This window comes from Haliotis rufescens, unplaced genomic scaffold (assembly GCF_023055435.1).
Source record: "Haliotis rufescens isolate VD_foot unplaced genomic scaffold, xgHalRufe1.0.p SCAF_9, whole genome shotgun sequence".
Lineage (NCBI taxonomy): Eukaryota > Metazoa > Mollusca > Gastropoda > Lepetellida > Haliotidae > Haliotis > Haliotis rufescens.
This window is the reverse complement of record NW_025964383.1, coordinates 37359569-37383563: the sequence shown is the minus strand read 5'-3', so window position 1 is coordinate 37383563 and position 23995 is coordinate 37359569. Positions and strand designations below refer to the sequence as shown.

The 23995-nt window shown below is 40.4% G+C and overlaps 2 protein-coding genes across 4 annotated transcripts in view; both read right to left on the bottom strand.

Moving 5' to 3' along the window:
• The window catches only part of LOC124124991, a 120850-nt gene that overhangs the window by 87956 nt on the left and 8899 nt on the right, over positions 1-23995 (bottom strand). For all 3 annotated transcript variants that reach the window (XM_048390509.1, XM_048390510.1, XM_048390511.1), the window contains exon 2: positions 2962-3093. The gene's annotated coding sequence lies outside the window, so the exon portion shown is untranslated. The remainder of the gene's footprint in view (positions 1-2961; positions 3094-23995) is intronic.
• On the bottom strand, positions 19787-22134 carry LOC124124992 (putative nuclease HARBI1). Its single transcript, XM_046488301.2, has 5 exons — positions 21398-22134; positions 21038-21160; positions 20802-20936; positions 20191-20418; positions 19787-19862 (listed from the first exon to the last, which is right to left on the bottom strand). Exons 1-4 carry the CDS (start codon positions 21949-21951, stop codon positions 20196-20198), a joined length of 1035 nt encoding a protein of 344 aa, XP_046344257.2. The 5' UTR covers positions 21952-22134; the 3' UTR covers positions 19787-19862; positions 20191-20195.

Here is a 23995-nt window from a genome sequence, read left to right as displayed (position 1 = left end):
ATAGATGTAAAACCACTTTTTGCCAAATATCTAAAATAATTACATTAAATGAGAACCAAATAAGTCAAACAGAAAGATGATGTGTCTATAATTCGCGAAAACACATACAAAGCACATAAACGTAGCGTTTGGGGATCAGTTTTACAGCTTCATCCAAACGCAACCGCCTGTAAAAAACGTGCAGCATAGGATCCTGCATTTAGGCATGCAGGCCACCCTGCTGAAGAGGTATTAAAATCCACACCAACGGCTGTTCATACAGTCCTTATAACGATAGTAGAGGCGCTGACATAATGCCAAGACTGAATGCAGCTCAACGGAACAATTGGGAGATTACAAGCAATTCAGCAAGAAGTGGCAAGGCACTTTGGCGTATCCAGACAGACAATCTCCGCACTGTGGACCCGATACAACAACACCAACAGAGTTGACAACAGACCAAGGTCAGGAAGACCAAGGGTGACAACCCAAGCACAAGATTGATACATCCGGCTGCGACATCTCCGAGACCGCACTACCACAGCCACGACTACAACCACACAGATCCCTGGGGAATGCAGAATATGAGATTCAATGATACGCAACAGACTGAGGGTGGCTGGACTTTTTGCACGAAGACCTGTTCGACGTCATGTATTGACCCCACGTCATCTGGCGGACCGTCTGCTTTGGTGCCAACAGAGGGTTAGATGGGCACGTGCAAGGTGGAGAAATGTACTGTTTACTGACGTGTCCCGTTTCCTACTCACACGTGCTGATGGGCGCGTACGTGTCTACAGACGTCGGGGTGAACGTTACGCCCCCAGCTGTGTGCAGCAGGTTGTCCCATTTGGTGGCGGGAGTGTCATGGTATGGGCCGGAATTCATCACGGTGGTAGGACGCCTCTCGTGCATGTGGCAGGTGCATTGACAGGTGTGCGTTACAGAGACTTGATCCTACAGCCTTACGTTCTTTGTCACGTCAACGTTCATGGCGGACAGTTCCTGCAGGACAACGCTCGACCGCATATTGCACGTGTTTGTCAGGACAGCACAACAACAACCAGACATTACCTTAGACAGCCCGGTCACCATATTTGTCCCCGATTGAGCATCTGTGGAACGAGTTGGATCGACGCGTTCGCAGAAGGAATCCACCGCCCCAAACACTTCCGGCGCTTCTTGATGCACTTCAGCATGAATGGCAGCACATCCAACAGTGTGTTAATGTTTGCATCTATGGGTCGTCGGTGTCATGTGGTGATTGATGCACGTGGTGGGCACAACCGATACTGACATTTTTTGTACCCCTGTGTCATTAACTGTGTCGTGTACGTGTTATTGTCTAGGTGACATGTTTAATGTTTTGAACATTGTGTACATTGATCTTCAAAGAGTGTTTCAATTATGGTTTATGTGTCGTATTTTGAAACAATCGCATTATGTTACATTTTGAAAGTCAGTGTCAAGTTTCTAGTCTAGTATTAGTCTAACTGAGAAGAACAACTATCCAAAAGATTCCATGCGACTCTATGATTGTTTTGAAAGTCTAGATTCTTCAGACAGACTCCCTTTGTTCCTTTCGATCATATATCTAAAGATAAGTAAGTTTTTTATGAATTCGGAGAGTCTGTGTTAGTTTTGCTGAACATATCAGTTACATCAATTTCTCGAATTTAATTTTCAACACTGGTGGATAGATTATGAGCACATGTCAGTGTGGATATTAAATATCCTTTTGGCGAAACACATATACTGATAAGTTAAAGTAGTTATACTACACATGAAATAATCATTTTTGTATCAAGGAGTAGGGCTTTCCACATATATGTGCATTTGTATTAATGAGTTTGTTCATTTGTTAAGGGACTCCTCGTGATCTATATTCAGGCTTTTGGCTCTTTTTGGAGGTCATGGGGTTTAGTCTAGTGATTATATCACACCAGAAAGCCAGGTCCAAATTCAAGTCATGATTTCAAGATCCGTCTTCTGTGTGTGAAACCAATATCATAATATGGCTAGATTTTGCTAGATGTGTTATGAACCAGATTACTCACATGTATTCAATTTTCTTTATGCACGTTCTACAATTATCGACAATCAGAATAAAAAAAGGGATATCTTTTTTCATCCAAATGTCCACACATGCATGTACACATTATTATATGGCAGTATATTTCACATCTTCCCGAGGCAAGAGAGTTAACTGACTTTAAAAGTCCAGTTTCCACCCTTGCCGAACTAGGCTGGAATTCCTTCTTATATTTGTTTGTTGTTTAACGTCGCACTCTGTGATATTTCAGCTTTATGACGACGGTCTGTAAATAATCGAGTCTGGACCAGACATCATAAGCACTAGGTTACGATGACATGCGTAAACCACATCACCGAGCCTGACAACCTGGTCCGGTCCCTTCCATTGGTTGCTGAAGATCAATTCTTACTCGGATTTTCACAGGTTCCCTAATTGGGGCGCCTCTTACGACGAGCAACGGGTTATGCTTATGGAGAATCTGTTGTCGCTTTTATTTGCATATAAAGCAAACACTTTTCTCCTTTTTTAAATCAGATACATCAGACTTAAATATTCAGATACTTGATGTAGATGTTGGTAACCATGTCGGGTTACCTTGCTATCTTTTGTGAAAATATTGGATAAAACTACAGTGAAATAATGGAATAATGTCTTTACTTCATACTCAGGTGAGCTACAGTGCCTTGGCGGTTGTTTCACTGTGTTCGTTTTTAAGTTTAATTGTGTTTCTTATAAAACCAAAATATACCCACCAGTCCTGTATTTTCAGATTAACAGTTGTTATTCTCGTATGCTCAAAACTTAAGTTATTTTCGAAGTTTTGTTCTTGCAAGATTCATACATGAAAGCATTAAAAAAAAATAGGGTTCAATATTGAACGTCACATAGACGCGTAACTGAATAGAAAGCCTACGCAGAAGTAGGATAGAACAGGCAGTTGTACTTACTTGATACATTCCTCATGATACGTCTCTTCTCCCTCTACACTTTTAGTCCCTGGTGGGAGATCTTCACCACAGTAACCACATAGTGACATCTCATGGGGAATCCTTGTTGTTTACATTGCAGAGAATGAGAAACTGAAAATCAGAAAAATGAAATAAATGTACTTGGAAAGAATTCATCACATTCTTGTACTGCACAGAGAAGTCACTGAAACTGTAACAGCCTGCTGATCAACTTATTTTTACACCTGTTTATCTCACCAGACAGTATGTACATACCTTATCTTTATTTGTCACGCCTCAGATGAAAGGCTGTTGTTAATTTTGTTTTTGTTTTATTTGTTGTTGAATGCAAAACTGAGCAATATTCCAACGAGATAACAATGGCCTGGATATAATCGAGTCTGGACCAAACAATCGAGTGATAGATATTGTGAACAACGTTCCACACGGTTGGGTATGACGACACGCTATTACCCAAGTCACCGGGGCTACCCATCCTATCCATTTGGTCACCTTTTGCGACCAGCCAAGCTGCTGGGTACCTATTCTAACATGAAATCCAAACGGTTTTTTTTCTGTTGATTATGACTTGTCACGTGCCTTAGTTCCAGCATTACTAGTGAGTGGCAAAATATGCATAGTTGTGTGTCCATAGCTGTCCTTAACACTGCTGATGGTATTATCGACTACTACGCAGACAAACTGAATTACAGTAACCTCAGTGATCTCCCTTGAGCAAATATGGTGTGTTTGGAGAGCTATGCCAGATGTAGGAATGAATGCTCATGAATAATGTCAATGCATTCCGAACACATAAAGGAAGACATTTATAGCATATTATCAGTTCAATCAACGTTTGAAATTATTGGACATGGCACAGACTATGTCTTATCTGATTTTTTACACTTCCAAACGTGATGAAATGGCAGTGATGGGAGAAGGCGAGACAGTGGTAATTGTATGGGGTGTGTGAGGCTTTAATTTAAAATGAACACCGACTTTGATTGCTTTGTTAAGAAGATGCCTAATTATGACATGATATACATAGTCTAAACCAAGAAGATAATTAATTTATTTTTAACTTTGTTTTCTTTTGAAAGTGGAATGTCAGACTAGCAAATGGAATTTCGTATTTTGTGTCCATTTGAATGACCATATGCATTCCCATAATAATTTTCACTACATCATTGCAGGAATTGAAAGTGTGAGACATTTCTGAGTGTAGGATAAATTCCCCTAATGTTTGAAAAAACCGTTTCAACACATGAATAAGGTTGCACACATATAGGAGATAACAAGGTGATTACATGGAAAGAGCGCGTCATGTAATCACAAGTGAGCAAAATATGAGGATCACTCATTCTCTAACACAGAATGTAATGACACTGTACGACGACGGCCGCCGGACATTGCCGAGCAGTGTCGGAATAATGCGAGTGAGAGGAGCCGTCACCAGACCGTGACAAGAGTAGATTACCCGGTAACAGTAATCAATCCACAGGGTCATTTCTTGTGGAGTGTGTTTTGTCACTCTAAATCTTTATGCATAGATCTAATTATGAAAGTGATGAGGCGGTCTCACTGGTCTCCTATATTTCAATTTACGTTGGTAAATCAGAGGAAGGAAGTTGGCTATTTGATGGTTATTGAACGATATCAGATCGATATATATCAACCTTAAGTTAATCCTCTTGGCTAAATTACCTTGTTTGATTTTGCCAATCCGAGTAGAAATTCCGTTTCATATGCATAAAGAAATAAATCCGTAAGAAGGGGGCAGAATTGATGCCCATGAGGATACCAACCTCTTGCCTACATGTCTTTATCCCATATTTTCCAATGGCATTTGCTTTCATATTTGAAAAATTGTCCTCAACCTCTAAAGATAGATATGTAACTATATCTATAGTCAATAAGTTTGCAAAAAAAATGTCCCAGGCATCTACGATTGAAGTTTTTCGTTTTTCGATTATTTTAACACACATAAGTGTGTTATGTAGGATAGTGGTGTACAAAACAGTATTGAACTTTTTCTTGTCTGAGGTTGCAAGAATTTAAGCAATGCTTTGAGTTGTTTTAAATCTACAAAGTAGCAATTCCACTTGGTATTAGTTTACCTTGTCTCAAATACTTTCTGTAATTATTAAGAGAGTCTGTCCTTGATTGTATTAAGATTTATGGTTAATCTTTGAGACAGGGATTTGGTGGTACATTTGCTGGACCGAGCAATATAGCTCTCTTTTTTAGCTTTGGAATCTAGTACAAAGTGGAACGGATATGTCTTCGGGTTTTAGTGTCAAGCCAAAGTTTGATAGTACTGATGCATGGCTCCCAATATTATTCCTCCACTCCCATCCAAACAGTCCTCCTTTCGACGCATGAGCTCTTCATCTACAGACAGAGAGATAAAGCAGTACTCTGGATTCATCAGATAATACTACCGCTCTATTGCCACCTACGTCGTACTGCTAATGGTTTGGTGCTAGCTGTCGTCGTGGCTGGCTGAAACTGGTTTCAGAGAATCATGGTTGACCCGCCCTAAAAGAGGGGTGGTGTAACAACTAAATTAACAATGTCAGTATCGGGTGTTGCCCCCATTTGGGTTGATACAGGCGAGGCAGTGGCAGCGCACAGAAGAAACTAGATGATTGAAAACAGCCTGTGGGATGTTGTTTCAAAGATTGGCCTAACTGAGCATGCGTTACCGACTTGTTCAGGTCCTGTTGTAAGCGTCGTTCCATCTCGTACCGACATGTGTTCTAGGATGGATAGGTCTGGAGAAACAGCCGTCCATGATTGTACAGCAATGGTATGCTTGCCTCAAAAGGTCTGTTGGCAGGCGTGGGAGGGCATTATCAGGCTGCAGCGTAACGTTACGCCCCTGTATTTGCACAAAAGGGTAAAACATAATCTCGAACGATGTCATCCCAGTAGCATCCGCCATTCAAATTTTCCCAAACAAATATTAGTTGTGTTCTCCCATGAGTTGTGATGACACCCAATACCATTACACTTCAACCAAACAAACTGCTAAGACGTTCTCCTGTAGGATTGTAGGGATACTTGCACGACCACCCAGACTCACCTGTGAACAGTGTACTGTCCCAGTCTTATCTTCTGAACATCAGCTGCCATCTGCACCAAGCCTAACGGTTACCCAGACGCACAGTTGGGCGTATTGCTGGACATTTGATGTTGTGCTCCCTCAAACAGTTATGTTCAGTTCTGTCACTTACCAGCTATTAATTTGGCAGTTTGGTATTGATTCCATAGGTGCACAAGCTTAATATGATTGTCTTCTTGACGTGGAATCATCAACGTAGCGAGAAAATGCAGAATCCAAACGCCACGTAAGGAACACGGTATGAATACCACAGGATTAATTCCATTAAAAGTGTGGTCTTTCCCAGTTGCGTAAACGTTGTTTTCAGCAAGTGTTCGACAAATTCATGCTGCGAATACGTGAGATACAACGGAACAACCTCGTCGGACATTTGGAGAATCGTAGTGGGTTACAGCTAGGCTATTCAGTGTGACTCAGATCACCATGTGTAGACTTTGGTATCGGTAGCAACAGCTTTGTACGTCACGTGGCGTACCCTGTGTTACAACAGCTGCCTGTGACCGCTTCGCACGGCTACGTCATTTACTGCAAAGGTGTAGAACTGCATTCTCTACAAAAGCAGCAATTCAAGGATTGTGAAGGCTATCAAACAAGACGGTGAAGTACTGCCCTCGCAAGAAATGTCGTGGAGCTAAACGGCCTGTCAGAGTTGTTGTTTTGATGCAACAGCAACTACGACGTCAGTGGTGTCAAGCATAGGCTAACCAGTTACTGAGAACTGATTCAGCGACGATTAAGCCTGCATCGGCCTGAAGGGATAGCCAGAGTATACTGACTTCTCCAAGAATTTTTCGACAAATTTGGTGGTGGCAGCGTACTCATCTGCAGAAAATATTTTAACATGATAAAAACAAACCTGTTGCACTAGATTTGGATCCTTTCCTAGAATTGTTTCACCTCCTGTTGCAAACTTAAGATACGGATGTTCGTTCGTTAAGTTTAAATCATATTTTGCCATGATTATCGTTTGGAAGAGCCTTAAAATAAGCATTTTATAAAAAAAAAATTATGTTATGGAATGGTGGTTCAATTGGAAAATTGGGTAAATTCTACCAAGTTCCATTAAAAGGCTGAGTGATTAGCAGTTGTAAAGCTCCATAGGGAATGTCAAAGGCAAAGACAAAACCCTTTCAATATCCAATAGAAATCTCTGCATAAAGCACAGTCGAATGTACGATTCCGACTATATCAAGAGCATGTGTTCATGAATCACTATCAAATAGTAACAACACCAGCTGGTCGCGAAAATGTGAGCGTATCCTGCCCCACCGGTGGCACCCATCACCATGTCATGTGCATGCTTGGTAGATTACGCGGGGAACCGAGGGAGCATGTGGTTAAAACGGGTATGATGGAAGGACTGAATGCTGGAAAGGCACGCGCAAAACATTCAGCAAACTGTCTTAAGTCACGTGGTTTGGTCGTGGCGATCATGTTGTGTAGAAATGTAAAGATAAAATGTTGGAGATGTCGGACGAAGACAATTTCATAACAATTGAAGAAAACCAATAGCGTGACAATGAAGACGACTTCGAGATTTGCTGAAACTCAACTCAACTTATAAATACCGAAAGGTACCAAGACACATGTACAAATAGGCCTTAGGTGTGTTTAGACGAAGCCAGAAAGATACGTCGTCAGAGACCTACATGTATGCATCTACAGATTTATGCAATATGCATGTCTGAAAGAAGATTGCGTGAAAATATAAAATGTTAATAATTATGGACACTGCAGTCATGTATATTTTTTTTAGGCAAGAAACCAAGACGGATGCCATTACACCACTACGACGCATCTAACTGGAAAGACGGTGATTAAATAGTAAATCTAATAGAAGATAATTTCCAGGACTTGTTGAAAGTGCTTGATGCTGTCATGCAGGAACGTCAGGTGTTGGTGCACCATGTAGAACATGTACGGACACCATCTCCACTGACGAGGAAAACCACTGTTTGGAGGAAGCTCTGTTTGATAAAGTTATTTTCAAATATTTGACACAGTCTGTATTTAAGAGGTAAACATTTTCTGCTATTTCATGTAATAGTGAATGCATATTTCTTCACATGATTAACTACGTATCACTAAATTTCTTAATATATACTCAACAACAAAGGTTCCTCCGACACCAATATTTTGGTGTATTTTTCAAACAAGTAAGGTTTGGTTTTCAATATTGAGGTACATGTATGGAATCAAATCACAAAAACGCAACTGCTACAGAAAAGCATGCAAAATTTGACTTTTATGCAAGCCCCATGCATTTCACAACCCAAGAATAGGTATACAAACATGTGCGTTAACGGGATGCATTGTTTAGCATCGTGCTGACAACAACCACTCAGAAAAACAACAAAATTACGCAATTATTCAACATTACGAAATGCCACGCCTGTCCGAAAATGAGTGTCTGCCAGCCATTGGTATGCTTGAAACAAGATCGAGTGAACGTGATGTTGCAAGACAATTAAACGTCCACAGAAACACCATTTGGTGTTTATGGCAACGTTGGCAACAGACGAATGCAGTCTGAGACCATCCTCGGAGTGGCAGGCCACGCGTAACCAATAATTGACAAGACAACTGGATTCGCACAACACATCTACGAAATCGATTCCAGCCACTGGACAAAATATCATCCATTCCAAACACTTCCAAACAATCCAAAACTTGGAAATACCACCATTCCAAATGGAAATATGACCATTCCAAAATTTGTCAAGGTCTTATTTCCAAGCTTGGATTTGTTTGGATTTTAAAAATGTTTTGGGATATGTTTGGATTCAACTTTTCATAATCATATCTGCTAAACGTTGTACAACTTTTGACCTTATGTGAGATTAGTAATGACATGAAAGTAAATAATTAAGAGTATTTTGGCATTATTTACCACAAAAAGACCAAATCATGAGCAAATGTAACTGAAAGAATTTCTGTCATTTAAAGTGGCTACTCTTTACATTTAATTTCTTATCTTCCTTGTCTATATTCATATGACATTGACTATGAACTTCGAATAATTAAACAAATATTTTGTTTTCCCAAACCGACTTACGACTGTCGTAGAACAAAGACCGTTTCGAGAATAGAGGGCCTCATTATTATATACACCTGGAACTTAATTAAGCGCCACCCATATTTATATCAATGAGTCTACCTTGTTGCAACCTACCGAAAAATTCCTTTTACATACGTGTGTCTAGTGTTGTTCACTGCTTAAAAGGGACACTAATCACAGAGAAAACATGAGTTTGAAGCATACTGTTGAATTTTATTTTCAAATGGTCACACAGCGGTTACTGAAATGGTTGCATCAAATTTGAATCAGTGCAATCCTGGAACAATGTCTAAAGAAGCCCAAAACACAGTTTATGTCAATATTTGGTGTATCCTCCTTGTGCACGAGTGACGTCAGCCAAACGCTTCCTCATTCCCTGAATCAAACGTTGAACTTGACGTTGAGGTATTCTAGCCCACTCCTCATGCAAAGCAGCATCGAGTTCACGTAAATTTTGGACAGGTGGGTCTCTTTCTCGAACTTGACGGCCTAAAATGTCCCAAAGATGCTCTATGGGATTGAGATCAGGACTTCGTGCTGGCCAAGGAAATGTCTCAATCGCATTCTGACGTAAACATTCGCGGACAGCACGTGATCTGTGAGGTCGGGCGTTGTCATCCATGAATATCGGTCTTGTGGCCAATGGATGGTTATCAAAATGGGGAATAACTGCCGTCTCCAAAATGTCATGCTGATATCGTGGTCCGTTAAGAGTGCCATGTACACTGATCAAGTCCAGTTTACATGAGTAAGATACACAACCCCACACCATTACGGACCCACCACCAAAAGGAATGGTTTCAAGGATGTTGCGTTCGGCCGTGGCTGTATTCGGCTGCCTCCAGACACGTGTACGCCCGTCCACCATGTGCAAAAGGAACCGGCTTTCATCAGAAAAATGAACTCTCCTCCATGATCGAATGTTCCAGTTCTGACGTTGAGTTGACCACGCCAAACGAGCTCCTCTGTTTTCCTGTGTTAACAGTGGACGTTTGATTGGTCTTCTGGCTCTATACCCCGCTGCCTTCAAACGATTTCGGACGGTTCTGGTTGAAATTGCTCGGCCACCTAGCCACTGTGATCTTAAAACTGTAGCGTTGTCAAACGGACGTCGCCTAACAAGCCGTAATAACGCTGCATCTTCCCGCCTGGATTTCTATCCTTAACTTCATTTGTTGCACGGTATTTTTGCACTAATCTTGCAATTACGGAATGGTGACGTCAAAGTTGCCGTCCAATTTCCCTAAAAGACAATCCTGCATTATTCATTTCAATAACCTGCAATCTTAATGCTTCTGACAGTCTACGACGTGGCATGGTGGTGTTTTACAACGATCAGACAGTCTTTGTCAAGAAATGTGTACCTTTCAAGGTGTGCAAAGGTAAAAACCCATACTTGATTTCAGAAAATTCAAGGGTATTGTGCTTCACGTGCAGTGCATGCAACAGCAATCGCGTTGATCGTGGCATTGTCAGTGTGATGGTGTGGGGAAAGGGCCATATTGTCTAATTAATAATCGTTGTTTGCTTATTTTCGGTATTCATAATTCTGTGTCATATTTAGAACGGTGGCGCTTAATTAAGTTCCAGGTGTATAATTTGAACTAATATATTATATTTAGTAAACGATTTTGCTGGCTATGACCTAGGCAAATGATGATGTTTTTAGAAGAATCTGCTTTGTTTAAATCACAACTAATGCTGTCCCTAAAACAAAATTTTCCGTTATCCACGTAAGCCTAAACCTGGGAGAAATAAAGTTCTGTTCTGTTCTGAAGACGCCGTCATGATTAGTTGGCGCCAGTCTAGACTGTCCAATTAACGTGAATATACAAACCGTGATGTTACTTGACCAGTTGATGACACCCTGTCAAACTCCAAGTGCCCCTGTTCCTCCACCCACTATGTGTAATACTTTCGCGAAATTGATTGTTTTATGTGCAGTTATATCACTGTTAGGCTGACTGATCAGAGAATACATTTTGTTGTTTTTGTTAACGATCGTTTCCATTTTCAACGTGGTAACCTTGTAAGTGACTAACTTCTTCATCATGATGAAATGAAACATATAAAAATAAATCAGAGGGACTGACGATAGCATTTTTCGCATAAATGTCATGCTCGCATTAATTTCATGATTTACTGAAGATAGATTTGAACATTTCTGAGCAACGATTATGTTCAAGCTCCTCACAGCGATAGCCCGTTCGCGGAGCTCTCTATACTATCGCTGCCACCTGTCAAAACTCCCTACTGTGAATAGGTGGCCACAACCATGCTTGGAGTTGAACTCGCAACCGAATGACCGTTATGTTTACAAACAAGTGACGACTGTCGTGACGCCGGATACACATATCCCTCCCAATTTCTTTCTTCGTTTGTCAATTTGAATTTGTGTTTCATTAAAACTGTCGTGTTATTGATATAGTAAGAATGTAAGGGAGAAGTTGATTGATTTTCCGTTAGTCTGTAATCTCGAACTAATCTAATTATTAAAACAACAAAGTAAATTCATCTGGAAAACATGGTCAGTCGTAAATCTTTTCAAAATGAAATATCATGTCATTCCCAAAGACATAAACAAAAGTATCAACGTTACTACACATGGGGTTAGAGGGCAAATTTCAAGTTTCTTGTAATGGCCGCGCCTACGCTGATGGCAGCGATGTTACCGAGAGTGTAACGAAGGTGTCACGCGCTGGGAAGGAGCTTGGATCATGTTTAGGTAAGGGAGATAATCTTGTCTCCGCTTGCAATTGGATTCAATCGGGCGAGCAGTTCCGAGATCGCAGCTTGACTGTTCGGTACGGCCGAAAGGCGGCATCCCTCATTTGTCTGTATTCTGCTTATGAGCCGGGATGCGCATGAATAACGGGTGTCAAAACAAATATATTTAACAATTATATGTACGGTCAATTAGCCAGTTCAAGAGACAATACCCTGGTTCTACCACCTTTAGGTGTAATAACGTCGCGTGCCCCTGGTTCAAGGTTCGTCTGATCTCCCGTCATAAAACCACGATGTTTATTTACCTTGAGCCTCAAACAGCGCTGACTTCCTGTGTACATGTGTACATGTACGTACATGGCAATAAAAGGTCTGACAGTTGTTTGACGGAATCAGTCAATAATTATTGACACAGTGATGTAATTAAAATTTGTCACTATTCACAACTCATATTTTGATGTTTCTATTGTTCAGCTGTATTTCCGATCAGTTTTATATGTATAAAAAATCTTCTCTAGTATTTACAACTGTAATACAACTGTGTTTTTAAAACATAAGTTTTCTATTAAAACAACCATGCAAGTAAGATTTCAGCCGTAATATTACTTTAGTTACTCCACAGATTACACATCTTATATGCTGCAAACGCAGCGAATGTAATGCTACTACGTCACAGCTGCCTAGGTAATTAAGGGCTGGAATGTTTTTGTGAAGGCAGTTAGAGCAGACGAATTTACCCCCTCGCTGTATAATGACGGTCGCTAAACATATACATATGTATTTTTCGTGTTTTGGGCTTGATTTGATTGTCCTTTGGTGAAAACAATTGATAAATTTCGAAAGAAAACCCTTTTCCCCTGAACGTTAAAAACAGGAGACTTTTGTCTGAAATATCAACGTTGAAGTCGTTTATATATTCGGAAATCCATATAATGGTAAATATTCATTAAATGCATGTCCTCTTTTGTATATATGTATATATTATTATGTTAATATGGACAATGGTAAAATTCATTATCACAGTTTAAGTGCTGTTCACAAATGTATGTAAATCTGCTTCGTGATGAATGAAGCACGGCAATAAATGTATGCATCTGATTCTTCATTTGTTCTGTATTCTTTGATGAGAACGAGTTTCCTTAAAGATTATCACTCTCGCAGATTATTTCATAAGAGGATAGAACTTTAACTGGAGAATAGTTATGAAAAATATATATATAAGTATAGGCGATCTGTGCACATGTGGTGAAACTGATACCTCATTGATTTGATAATCGGGACTTGGAAATCATAGTCTGTCATTAAATTGATTTTAAAATATATGGTTTTGACTGTAGTACGTCCTGACATGATAATATTATGTCGTAAATAACTTATCTTATCTTATGTTAAGTAAAACAATTATTGATAACTTCCTGAATTCCAATTGTTCAATGAACAGAATCATTCAAAGCTATGGCGTGAGACAACAATAAATTAGATGTTACCAAAGATTGTCCATTTTATGATCTTAGGCACATGTCGGCGCACTTACATGTGAGCCATCTAGATGACTGTCCGTTTTGTAATTAAATGGCAGCCATCCAGCCGAATACTTAATCTTGAGACCCATTAGTGTCTTGTCGAGTCAAGTGCGGGTCTCCCTCTCACCTTAGGGAGAATGCGACATGTAAGGGCCCCTCGCTAGACAGACAAGTAGTGAATGTTTGAGATAAGTTTATTAATTATTATATATAGTTTAAACTCAATAAATAATTCATAGTCTTTTGATTGTTCTGATTACTAATAAAACATATTTTAACTTGTCCCTTCTAACCATACTTCAAAACAATTCCAAACCATTCCAAACATTTCCCGTGTTGGAAATATGTTTGGAAATGTTGCCAATCCAATTTTGGACTTTTCGTAAAGATCGATCCTTCCAAGCTGTGGAAAGGTTGGAATGAGTGATCTTTCCAAAGCAATTCAACGTTCATTCCAAACTGGAATGGACGCTCCTTGGTCTTGTGATCCAGCATGTGGGATGGGATGGATCGGCGCCTTCGACGTCAACCACGTGTTCCAGACACTCCAGGAACTTTAACTGGAGAATAGTTATGAAAAATATATATATAAGTATAGGCTCCAGCAGATATTGACAGATATCCCATAGGACCTTGTGCGACGCCTGGTCCATGCCATGAGACGAAGATGTGTTGCTTGCATCGCAACCAGAGGTGGACACACACACTATTGATTTGTAAATTGACAGTTTGGCATGTTTATGGTTTTTTTTATGAAATCACGAATTTTCTGAAGTCAGTATGGCAAATTAAACCATTTGAACACTTACAGGAGTCTTTTATCTGTTGCAAACCGAAATTGTTTCAGATTTGGTAAAAAACATAACTTTGCATTAAATCTTATATTATAGGCATGAAATAATGGTAATTAGCAACTCATTAAGACATCTACAGTAATAATATAAGTAGGCAATATGAGGGGCTAAAACAGTAAGATATAGGTATAACACATGGGAAGATATATTGAGGGCAGGCGATGTAGGAGTTGAAGAGCACAGGAAACATACTGGGCCACTAATAACCAGGGGTGACAGTAGTGGGTCGAGGGTTGGAGTAGCAAGGGAATGTGCAGGTTGCCAGAGACAAAATAGAGAAGAAACGTAGAGGAACTTTCCCTCCGGTTCATATATGTTTTTTGGGGGGAATTGTCCAGATTCCGGGGGTTGAGGTGGTCACATTACCACAAGTCCTAAAAAGGACCTTGAGATTAGACAAGAGTGGGTTAGAATGATCTAGTGTAGGGGGGAAAGGTGGTTGACAATGATACATGGAAAAATGAGTAGAACTGTGACGTAGGTACCGATTTAAAAAGGGTCAAAAGCCCCCAGATCGAGAGAGCGGCTAGAGAGCGGCTGGGGAGACTACATCAGGACTGGTGCTCCGCTCTCGGCTTGTTGTCACAATCTTTCGAACCAGAAACCATACTTAAGCACCAGCATTTCGACTGAGACCGAAGTTTTGCGGCCGAAGTCTTGAATTTAAGTGACAACTATAGTGGGTTTACCGGCAACACAAAGTGGGAATAACAGCTGTTTAACAAAGATCACTCTTTGTGCTTGTTGGAGGAACTACAGTAATAGGTCCAAGGCCCTCGGGTACTGACATTGTACCTCTCGCTCATCCCTGACTGTAAGCACCAAGAACGAGGGGATTACCGTAGTTCAGGTGAAGAGGTACACGAATTGCCACTTTTAATTGATAACAATTACCGGCGATTAACGTCTTAAAAATTACCTTGGATACTTATTCAATGTCACAGGAACTTTTGTTGTATTATTGTTTTATTTTAAAGGAATGCATTTTGCCTTGGTTGGCGAATAGAAAGTAACTAATGTTATATTTGGGATAACACTTTATTAGTAAAGTACAGATTCTAGTACTTTTTTGGGTTGAGTCCCGTCCGGGATTCGAAGCCACACCTGCCAGGGTGAGGCACCTAATCGCCAGCACACAAAGTCAGCGATCTAACCCACTCAGCCACCGAGGCTTCCACAAAAATGAGAGTCCGACAACTGGTAGTCTAGATCACGTACTTTGAGTACCCCCCTGACAAGTGTAAATTGGCACAGCTCCCATGGCCGAAAGCTATGAATACACAATGCCATTTAGAAAGTGGTCAACTGTAACTAATGTTATATTTGGGATAACACTTTCTTTGTAAAGTACAGATTCTAGTACTTTTTTGGGTTGAGTCCCGTCCGGGATTCGAAGCCACACCTGCCAGGGTGAGGCACCTAATCCCCAGCACACAAAGTCAGCGATCTAACCCACCCATAAAAATGAAAGTCCGACAACTGGTAGTCTAGATCAAGTACTTTGAGTACCCCCTGACAAGTGTAAATTTGCACGGCTCCCATGGCCAAAAGCTATGAATACACAATGCCATTTAGAAAGTGGTCAAATGTAACTAATGTTATATTTGGGATAACACTTTCTTAGTAAAGTACAGATTCTAGTACTTTTTTGGGTTGAGTCCCGTCCGGGATTCGAAGCCACACCTGCCAGGGTGAGGCACCTAATCGCCAGCACACAAAGTCAGCGATCTAACCCACTCAGCCACCGAGGCTTCCACAAAAATGAAAGTCCGACAACTGGTAGTCTAGATCACGTACTTTGAGTACCCCCCTGACAAGTGTAAATTGGCATGGCTCCCATGGCGGACGGGACTCAACCCAAAAAAGTCCCAAATATAACATTAGTTACATTTGACCACTTTCTAAATGGCATTGTGTATGAATAGAAAGTAGACGTTTTCGAATGTTTCTTTGGCCAGAAATAATAAATCCACAAGTCAGTAGGTGCTACTTGCAGTACACTGAGGACATTTCCCCAACCAATTCTATGCATAACGATTCAGAGTGACCAAAACCTCTCCACAAAAATGTCTTTCCTTCAAGTCACGCAATATTCCAGCCTTTCCAGCCTGTGGTAGCTACGTTTCATAACTTTTGAACTACAATCAAGCATCCTCTTTCTACGAAAATTTCAAAGAGCGTCATATGACTTTTGCTTAAAAGTTGTTTCATTCAAGGCCTAAGTGAAGATTTCAAAAAGTGTTAATGTAGACATGTGGAGAACACTTCTAAATTTGACGCATCAGCAACAGAACTGATTTCAATGCAATTCACTAATTTTGTATCATGTAAGCAGGATACCCTCACCTTTCGCGAACACCTGGTATCATCACCATTTGATATTTCTTATAAATATGAAAAAAGGTTTTATGACTCTTATTTGACCTAGAAGTTGCATATGCAAGCACCTTACTATAATAATGGACTTTGATAACATTCGGCCTTCAATGTGAATGCAATCGACCTAGTTTCTTTCCAGTAGCAAATTGATTGCCGTGACACACGTAAGGGCTGCTGATAAATAATAGTGTCAAGTAAGGGAGGGTAAAGGTTCAATATGATATCAACTAACATTGTTGCTGGTGATGATAAAAGAACACAATAACCACGTAGCCCAACCCAACTCAGGTGTATAATCACACCACGGGCCTGCAAGTCACACTCTGACCACGTTTTATACATATTTGACTTTGCTGATATACAGATGGACTTTGTACACTTGGTGTTTCTGTCCTAGGTACCTCATATGCCGACATCCTCTGTTTAAGTGGGCTTATGCTTAATGCTGTGTGTCATGGAATGTGCGGACATTCAAACTACAATACAGAAAAACGTCATTTATCTTAAATGTATGATATTCATAATAATAAATAAAAGTGACAAAACCCAATCAAAATTAATAAAAACCCTCTGCTGGAAGCAAAGTCGACTGTGCGATTTTGACTATATCCTGAGCTTGTGTTTATAAATCGCTATCAAATAGTGATGATACCAGGTGTTCATGAAAAGGTGAGCGTATCCTGTCCAAATGGTTGCACCCATCATTTTGTTGTGATGATTTTTCGACATACTACTTTGTTTACTGGTGATGCTCTGAACCTTTAAAATGCAACGATGATTGCACTACGATTGTAAACTCTATGTTAAATGTATTTGTTCTCGAGTTCTGCAATAGATCACAGAAAACTGCCAAAAAATCATGGACTGGACATATTGAAGTACAATATTTGCATTTAGTACTAACTACCAAATGGCTTTATAGCAAGTATCCAAATCAAAGACTAATCACCTAAATCACCCCTGTAACTAAGTCACTCCAAGGTCCGCAACCTGAGCCGTGCCATATACTTCGCATATGTCATCACCCGTCTAGTCGGACCTATGAAGATCCGGGGTAGAACAACAACAACCCATACCTGTTGTAAAAGGCGACTATGCTTGTCGTAAGAGACGACTGACGGTATCGGGTGGTCAGACTCGCTGATTGGTTGATGCATGTTATCGTATCGCAACTGCGTGGATCGATGCTCATGATGTCAATCACTGGATTGTTTGGCCCAGATTATTATTTACAGACTGCCGTCATATAGCTGGTATACTGCTGAGTGCGGCGTTAAGTAAGAAAAAACAAACAAACAAACAAACAAACCCGTCTAGTCGTAGCATTCGCGCACCCTATCATGGTGACCAGGCATTGACAGGCAAGCCAGAACAAATCTTACAGGGATTTCCTATATTTCCATGCAGATGGAATCAACGCACATGCTAACTGCCAGTGAGGTAGAAAAATCAGCGTCGCGAGTCCTTTCATCAATTGGCAAGTGCCAAGTCATCACAAGGATAGCACAATAACTATGGCATATGATTCTTCCTGCATGAGAAGCAACCCGAGTGTCTGGAACTGAGCTTTCCAATTTTCATTTTCATGAACACAAATACTAGCACTCCGAGGTCTACGCGACGACGGGCTTGCTGTGCTATAAAGGAATGGTACTGCCTGGACCATCTGCGACCAACACATTCTGCTTGGAAAACATTGATTTGGAGGTTTGGCGAGGTTTCGTCGAGCAATGACACAGGGCGATACTGGCAGTGAGGTATGCTAGCAAATTTGGTTGCAGCAGGCACAACTACGTATACTTACATGAATGTAGTAAGTACTGCAGCAATTCCTACGGTACGAGAACCTGCTTTCAAGGGACTGGGGTCCATCAGGCCCCATACGGCTTGTATTGGGTCTGTTAGACCCAAGTCCCTTGAAAGCAGTCATTCCCAGACAGCAAACAAATCGCCTAGAAAGGTCAATTCAATGACTCATTTCCCCGTGGACCTCAATAAAATGCCCCCTTAGCTTCAGGTCCTATCTGCAGGGCAATTGGTTCAGTGAAAGATCTCCAAAATAGAGGGTTACAGATGGAACAACACATGACTTGACTCTCCTGGAGCTTCCCATCGCACTGGCCATTCAAATTTAGAGCAAACAATTAGAACGCAAAAAGTCCTCCTCCACTCTTCTGGTCATTGGTTGCAATAATCAGTCTACCAAGGCCCCCAGAGTGATGAGCCTACTCCTCCCCCTTAATCCTGCAATGGCTTTTGGATAATATTCTGTTTAGGGACAAGAATTTTTGTACCACTGCTAACACTATCGCCAATACTTCAAGGCTGCAACATCAGATGCGGACCTGGGTGCCGTTTCACGAAAGCCTCTTAGCGCTACGACCTCCTAACCGCTGCGACCTAGTTTAGGATGTCCTAATGACTTGTCTTACGAGCGTTTCACAAAGGCATCGTAAGCCCGTCGTAAACCCCTCTTAAGATAAGAGTGAGATTACGATTTACGACATCCTAACTTGCATAGCAACGCTATACAATTCAAACCGGAAATGGAAGCGCACCTGTTAATTTTTATCAAAAAAGAGCCAGATGCTAAACATGAATGAAATAAAAGCTCATATGGTGAGTATAGATAACTACAAACCTGTTCGAGTTTAATGATAGTCTGTTACACATCAAAGTTCCATCAATAGCTGTCAAGTGTGAGGGTTTAAATAGTAAATAACAGCGACAACAAGCTGCATCGGCAAAAATAGTAACTCTCTTGTGTGGAAACACGGAAGATTGTGATATTAGAGTTGTTCCCCTTCGTAGCGGCAGACGACCTTAAGATATATATTATGGACGCTTCTGGACTGAAGAAAAGAAAGAGAAACTTCACCTCGGCTGACATAGACATCATTGTGTCAGGCGTGGAAAGTAATTTTGACACGCTGAATTCGGCCTTTACAAATACAGTGACAAATAATACAAAGAAGAAGATTTGGAAAGATATCACCACGAAGTAAGCGCCTTTTATTCTGATGAAACATTAAAATGAAACTCTCATAAAATATAAAAATGAGTCTATGAACATCCAAATATCATTGATATAACCCAAAATTGTCTAAATATTTTCAGAAGACATTCTGGGAGAGATAAGGTCCTTACAAACCCAGGAGGAGAGAAAGATGTCTCTCCTTGAGGAAATTCTGTCTGTGCAGCGGGACATCCGTGACATCCAAAGACAGAGCCTGGCCCTGGAAAGAGAAAAATTTGAATATAAAAAATCATTTGGAAACTCATTGTCTCCCATAATCAAATTTGATTAAAGGCAGTGACTCATGTTACTGTTTACTTGTGATCACAAAGATGTTTAGTTTGTTTGTGTTATTATTTGGATATAGCATATGTACAAAAACAATACATTTTCATAAACTCCAAAAAACAATAATATGCAATATTCACAAGTGAGGCCATAAAGTGGTGCTGGATTTTGAAAAAGTGCAACCTTACAACTTTTAGTATGTGATTATTGACATTATGTGGCCTCTTAGTAAAAGTATCACAATTGGATATGTATGCTACCTCATTTAAAACCTAGAGTTGATAAGATTTCCCCTGACTCTACATCCATCCATGTTGTGGTTATCAGCAGGACTGCTGTCCACCTCTGGTCCAGGATTCTCACAAAGAACATCAGGCTCAGGCAACCTCAGTAATATTGCCAAATTATGAAGTTGAAAGCAGGCAGTAATAATTTTGATGCTCTTCTGTGGGCTGAATAACAGGCATCCTGTCGTTTTGTGTAGACACCTAAGCAGATGTAACATACTTATATAGTTGTGTTTACAAATATAGTGATGAATATATCATGATATAACATTTATACTACGTTTTCCTATAATAATTAGATCCACATCAAGTGCTTTTATGAGTTATCATGGTGTAATATTTATACATCATTTCATATATAATTATAGTTTAGCAAGTAATACTTATCATCAGGTAAAACGCATATTTTATATTATGCGTTTTACCTGTTAGTATAAATGTTATATCATGATAAATACATGCCAAGAGCACAGGTATTTTGAAATCAGAATGACATACAATCAGCAATACACATGCTCATTAGTCCAGTTACTTCAGCAAAACCTTGAATTAAAACATAAACCTTCCATGAATTAAATATTTACCTGAATCTAGATTTGCACAATCCAAATGCCCTCTCAACTGAGTTCCTTGTTCCAATATGACAGCGGTTGTATTTCTCCTCTTTTTCATTTGCAGGGTTGTTGACAGGTGTCAGGAGGTAGGGTCTACAGGCATACCTAATGTAGAATGTTTTGATAAATTAATGTTCCCGATATATATATATGTATACTTTAAAAGACAAACATGACATAAATAACTTGGACATACATGTACCTACCCTGAATCACCAAGAAGCCAGATGTCATATTTCCCTTCCTCCAGATGCCTTTTCAAATTGCAGTTGTTGAAAATATGTGAATCATGGGTTGATCCTGGCCATTGGACAATAATGTTTGTGAATCTGCAAAAATAAAAAATAAATAAATACATACATAAATAACTAAATCCACAAGTCCACATTTGTTAAGAAAATAATATTTAAATAAGCCGAATAATTATGAAACATTTGGACATAAATAAGCCTACATGAGCTGTTGACAAATCAATTATGACACAATGACGTTTATTATCTGAAAGTACCAGCAAGTCTAGATTGTTTGTTTACATTGCAAGGGTCAAGGACGTCAAGGATATTTACCGGAGTTGGGCGTCGCACACAGCTTGCACATTGATGGCGTGGAATCCTTTTCTGCACATATATACTGCTTCATCTAATGCTGGTCGTTGAATGGGTATCAAAGTACAATCTATGCAGCCAACAACTTTCGGAAAACCACAGATGTGGAAGAAATCCTCCGCTAGTTTAGCGTGTTTGTCGGGCGTTCGAAACCGGATCAAGTCATACGACTTTACGATTGCATCTGTCGTCTTTTCCAACACGCGACAAACACTTGATTTGGCAATACCATGTATATCTCCTAATTCACTTAGGAATCCCCCTTTTGAAAAGTATCTAAGCGTTACTAACACCTGCACATGGACAGGTAAGGCACACGAACGTTGGGTCGGCCGAGAGATCTCCGCGCTGACCCGATCAACCAGCTGTAGGATGGTGTGTCGAGGAAAGCGATACCTGGCAATCAGTTCCGTGTCGGTCAAAGTATCCAACACTTCAGTCCTATCCCTGAATATTCGCTCTCGCCTAATGTTTCTCCTGTTCAAAATTTCTTTAATTCTCAATAGTGTCGCCATATTAGACGCTGACTTAGGATGTCGTAAGCTAGTTACAAGTGCCCCATACCTATCGTAGGTTAGGAGGTTGTTTACGGTGGGGTGTAAAGTTAGGAGGTCTTTGTGAAACGGCACAAATATTTAAGAGGTGCTTTACGACGTGGTTTAGGAGGTCGTAGCGCTAAGAGGCTTTCGTGAAACGGCACCCAGAACCTCACACCTATCCCGTGCAATGTATGGCTGATCCAAGGCAAAATGCTGGTAGACTCCTGCAACAATCCCAGTCTACTAACACATGGTCTACCTACCAAACAAGTATCAATGCCTAACAACAGTTCCTGTCATCAATTCCAGTGGATAAGGTTGCAGACGTTATTGCTTATCTGTCAGTCACTCACCACTCCCCACTAACACAGTAACGACTTACATTACACTGTGGTCACAGCATATGTTCCATGGGTTCACCGACTGTACAAACTATTTCCTTGTGCTTGTGTCAGGTGCTTGATAGTAACCGATTTGGTCCACACCAGATTTCTCATTCCACAGGGTAAGTTTATCAGGCAACTCCCATCAGCTATCAGCAAGGGCGACCAGTACTTTACTGTGGCAACAGTTACAATGTCACTAGTACCAGGTCATCCACTATGTCCCGTAGCAATCATCACGGACTATATTGATGCGCGCCCGATTGCCCAGCAACAGACTTATTTATTTTAATCATTCCCCCATTACTCGGTACCAATTCCAAGCACTCTTTTAAAAGGTTTTAGTACACACCATAAGTACTGCTTGCTAGTCTTCTCAATCTTTCCACATGGGGCGTCTACATCAGCAGCCATGAATGATTTTTTTGAATATTTAACTAGCAGCTTAATAGCCTACAAGCATCTACACAATCTAGCCCATTTAAACCACTCGTCTCTCGTGCTGTTCTTATAGGTACGGGCATCCGTGCCCCACCTTTGGCATATTGTACTTTGGACTTATTCTTTGATTATTGTCTGTGCCAATTATTCAGCTGGCTTCCATTTGTCATTTCCATTCTATTACCTATCAGTGCTAACTACCCCCGTCCTCCGGTTTGCCTATAGTTCATTACCTATTACCAATCAGTGATCATTTAAGTAATCATTTCAAGTTGCCAATCTCTCAGCGCTAATTAACTATTATTTGTTGGCTTCCATTTGTCAATTGTCAATCACCTATCAGTGCCAATTAACTGTTGTCTTCCCTTGTTAAGTTTCCACTTTTGTTGTCTTATTATTTTGGTTTTTCTTACAGGTACATATACATGTTCTCTGCCTCAAAGCATATACTGAACCGCAAAAGAAACGTCACCCCAAGTGACATTGCATGAAAAGTTGTCATTTAAATATCTGGGTTATTTTGTCAAAGTTTCTAAAATTTAACATTACATTCCAGAAAAATGAAATTTGATGATAAAAAACCAAAGCAGATGACAATTAAACCGATTGCCCAAACGCATCAAGGTAACGACCATGGTAACCCGATGCACGTGAGTTCTGTGCAAATTGAAATGCACATGCGTTCCCCCATTTCTTGCCCTTTATAAATCCTCCCAGATCGGATAACATTAATTCGTTATTGAATTGCTACCACATGCCAAGATTGACAAGAAATCAGCGACACAAAGCTTGGACGATTACAATCTGGACAAACCGCCTCGCAAGTAGCAAATGCATTTCAAGTCCATGTAATGACCATATACAGGCTCCAGCAACGGTACCAGACCACCAACACTACAGATTACCGACCACGTTGTGGAAGACAAAGGGTCACTACCCAACGTCAGGATCGTCAGATTGTGCGACAGCATCTTTAAGATCACTTTGTTACTGCTGCGGAAACTGCTCGACAGACCATCTGAACACATTAGCGACACATTAGTGCGGACACCGTGCGTGGACGATTGACGAGCAGATACCATCACTGTCACAGGCAACATCATCTCAGACGAGAGCCATTACTGTATCTCAACAGCAGATGGCAAATAGAGAGTCTGACGACGTGGGGAACGTAATTCGGATGCTTGTGTTGCATT

Bases quoted from the DNA above. Each gene is read 5' to 3' on its own strand.
- LOC124124992 (XM_046488301.2), bottom strand. From the start codon at position 21,951: ATGGCGACACTATTGAGAATTAAAGAAATTTTGAACAGGAGAAACATT. The intron at 21,161-21,397 runs GTAAATATCCTT...TTATTTTTGCAG, and splicing joins GTGTGCGACGCCCAACTCCG to ATTCACAAACATTATTGTCC. The intron at 20,937-21,037 runs GTAGGTACATGT...ATTCTACATTAG, and splicing joins TGGCTTCTTGGTGATTCAGG to GTATGCCTGTAGACCCTACC.